General features: G+C 41.0%; 1 protein-coding gene across 1 annotated transcript; it reads right to left on the bottom strand.

The window, feature by feature from the left end:
• Positions 1–6: 6 nt before the first annotated feature.
• LOC112464745 (cytochrome P450 9e2-like) lies at positions 7–2,169 on the bottom strand (the record flags this gene model as incomplete). Its single annotated transcript, XM_025031900.1, has 1 exon — positions 7–2,169. A coding segment is annotated over exon 1 (1,377 nt), but the record flags the coding sequence as incomplete, so codon positions are not given.
• Between the last annotated feature and the right edge of the window lie 6 nt (positions 2,170–2,175).

Raw genomic sequence — 2,175 nt, 5'->3', positions numbered from 1 at the left:
GATACATTTTCTAGGTCCGTGACCGAATGGTAGGTAAGTGTACGGTAAAATGTTGTCTTTGTTCTCCTCGCTGAACCTTTCGGGATCGAACTTATCCGGGTTCGGAAAGTACTTCGGATCGTGATGTAAACTATAAATAGGAAACAACAATATATGGTTGGGTTCGACGATCGCATTATTGCAGCCTGGTCGCGACGGAGGTAGTTCATATCTCTTAACGCAAAGTCTATCGGTGAAGATCGACGGCGGATACTTTCTGAGAGTCTCGGAGATCACCATATCCATGTAAGACATCTTCGACAGCAATTCGTAAGAAATCTCACCGTTTCCTTCGCCAAGATGCTGTTGTACCTCCTCGCGCAAACGATCTTGCATATCTTGATTAACTGCTAATTCGTGAGCAGCGAAACACATCAGCGTCGCAGATGTTTCGAAACCAGCCAAGAAAAAGATAAAGGCTTGCGAAACGATGTCATCTAATGTCATCTTATGTACACCGGCACCTTCTTTGTCCCGAGCCTGCATTAATAAATGAATCATGTCCGGCCTGACGATGCCTTGCTCTTCCCGCGCTCTAATAGTTTCCTCCACGATTTTTTTGAAAAACTCGGTAATAGCCGACGGGAAAAAGGACAGACCTACTGATTTAGCGAGCCGTGGACACGCGTGAAATAACATCATCTTAACCATCATTAGCGGTTTAGTAGCAAATTTGATAGTCTCTATTCCTCTTATATAAAACTCATTGTCTCGATCTTTCATTGAGTTTACACTTATGCCAAAGGCTGTCGTAGCAATTACGTCGGTGGTGTATCGTCTAAAGGCTCCTTTTGTTTCGATCGCATGACAGACTTCCGGATGATCGACCAAATAATTAACGAAATTGTGAGAACACTCCGATATCAGGTCAAACATGAACTTCATCTTGCTGGCGGTGAAAGAGGGGCTTAATGTATTCCTCATTTCTTTCCAACGATCTCCGCGTAAGTTGAAGACGTTCCTGCTAACTAGCGGTTCAGTGCTTAGGTCGATAAAACTGCGATGATCCGGGAAGGATTCAAATTCCTTCACCATAATGTCTCTGATTAGCTCAGGATCGCGCAATAGCACGCTTACTGATGACATAATATCCGCTATTCCAACATATTTTGCGTCCGGAAAATAATTATGTAAATATTGAAAATGATCGACAATAGTGACACGACCCAGAATGAATTTCCAACTCGTTATAAAAGATGATAGTGAATTAGGCAGGTAAGGTACACCCTTATTCTTCCAATAAAAATATGTATGATGCACCACAGCGACAATTTTCAGGACGCCGATGACGAACAGAGTAATCAATAATAGCGCGAAGGGCGACGAAAGCCACGATAAATCCATCGTGACACGACCAGTATAACAGACAAACTGATTCTGAGACAAACGAGTTATACTTCATCGGGCGCGGCGCAGTAGTCGAGACCGCAAGATTTCTGACGCGTATAATACGTAATATACGTAATATACACGCGAGCCGTTTCTGACGATTAGTAACGTATATTTCTCACCGAAATATATAGGTATCGTCAGACCCATTATAAAAAGAGAATAATATATGTTTAAAAGAATATTGTTTCTGAAGATTTTTAAAAATTAAACAATATAGTTTATGCGTTTGCAGTCGACTTTATTACTTGAATACCAATATTCGTTGAAACCGTTATAATTTCTTTCAGCGCAAATGTAGCTCAGGAAGCGCCTTATGTGAAACAATCTACATACGTGTGTGTACAATAATTACGATTTGCGCGCTACTATACGCATGCGCAAGAAATCCCACAGTCTCCTCGCAATACTGACGCGGAGTTATAAATACCTGTTGCGTAGATCTTAATTATCATGAATGAAACGAAGATTGGAGGACGAAATTATTGGGATGATACATGTTGCATCAGTAATTGCACAAGATATATTAGTCGGTTTAAATGCACGGCATGACATTGACCGAATAAATCCTGATATATTACTCAGGAAAAAAAAGAAAAACTATAAATTGTGAGAAAGAACGAAGCGGGAGGAATGACGTGCAATTGCGCTATATGTATTGTATGTATCAGAAGTGCCGAAACCCCGCCGCGTAGGTATAAGCGAGAAACGGTACATTCGATGACAATTACTAATAATATACGTACC

This window comes from Temnothorax curvispinosus, unplaced genomic scaffold, assembly GCF_003070985.1.
Source record: "Temnothorax curvispinosus isolate PA1 unplaced genomic scaffold, ASM307098v1 QBEX01014547.1, whole genome shotgun sequence".
Classification (NCBI taxonomy): Eukaryota; Metazoa; Arthropoda; class Insecta; order Hymenoptera; family Formicidae; genus Temnothorax; species Temnothorax curvispinosus.
The sequence above is the reverse complement of the archived record's forward strand: the minus strand, read 5'-3'. Positions and strand labels throughout refer to the sequence as shown.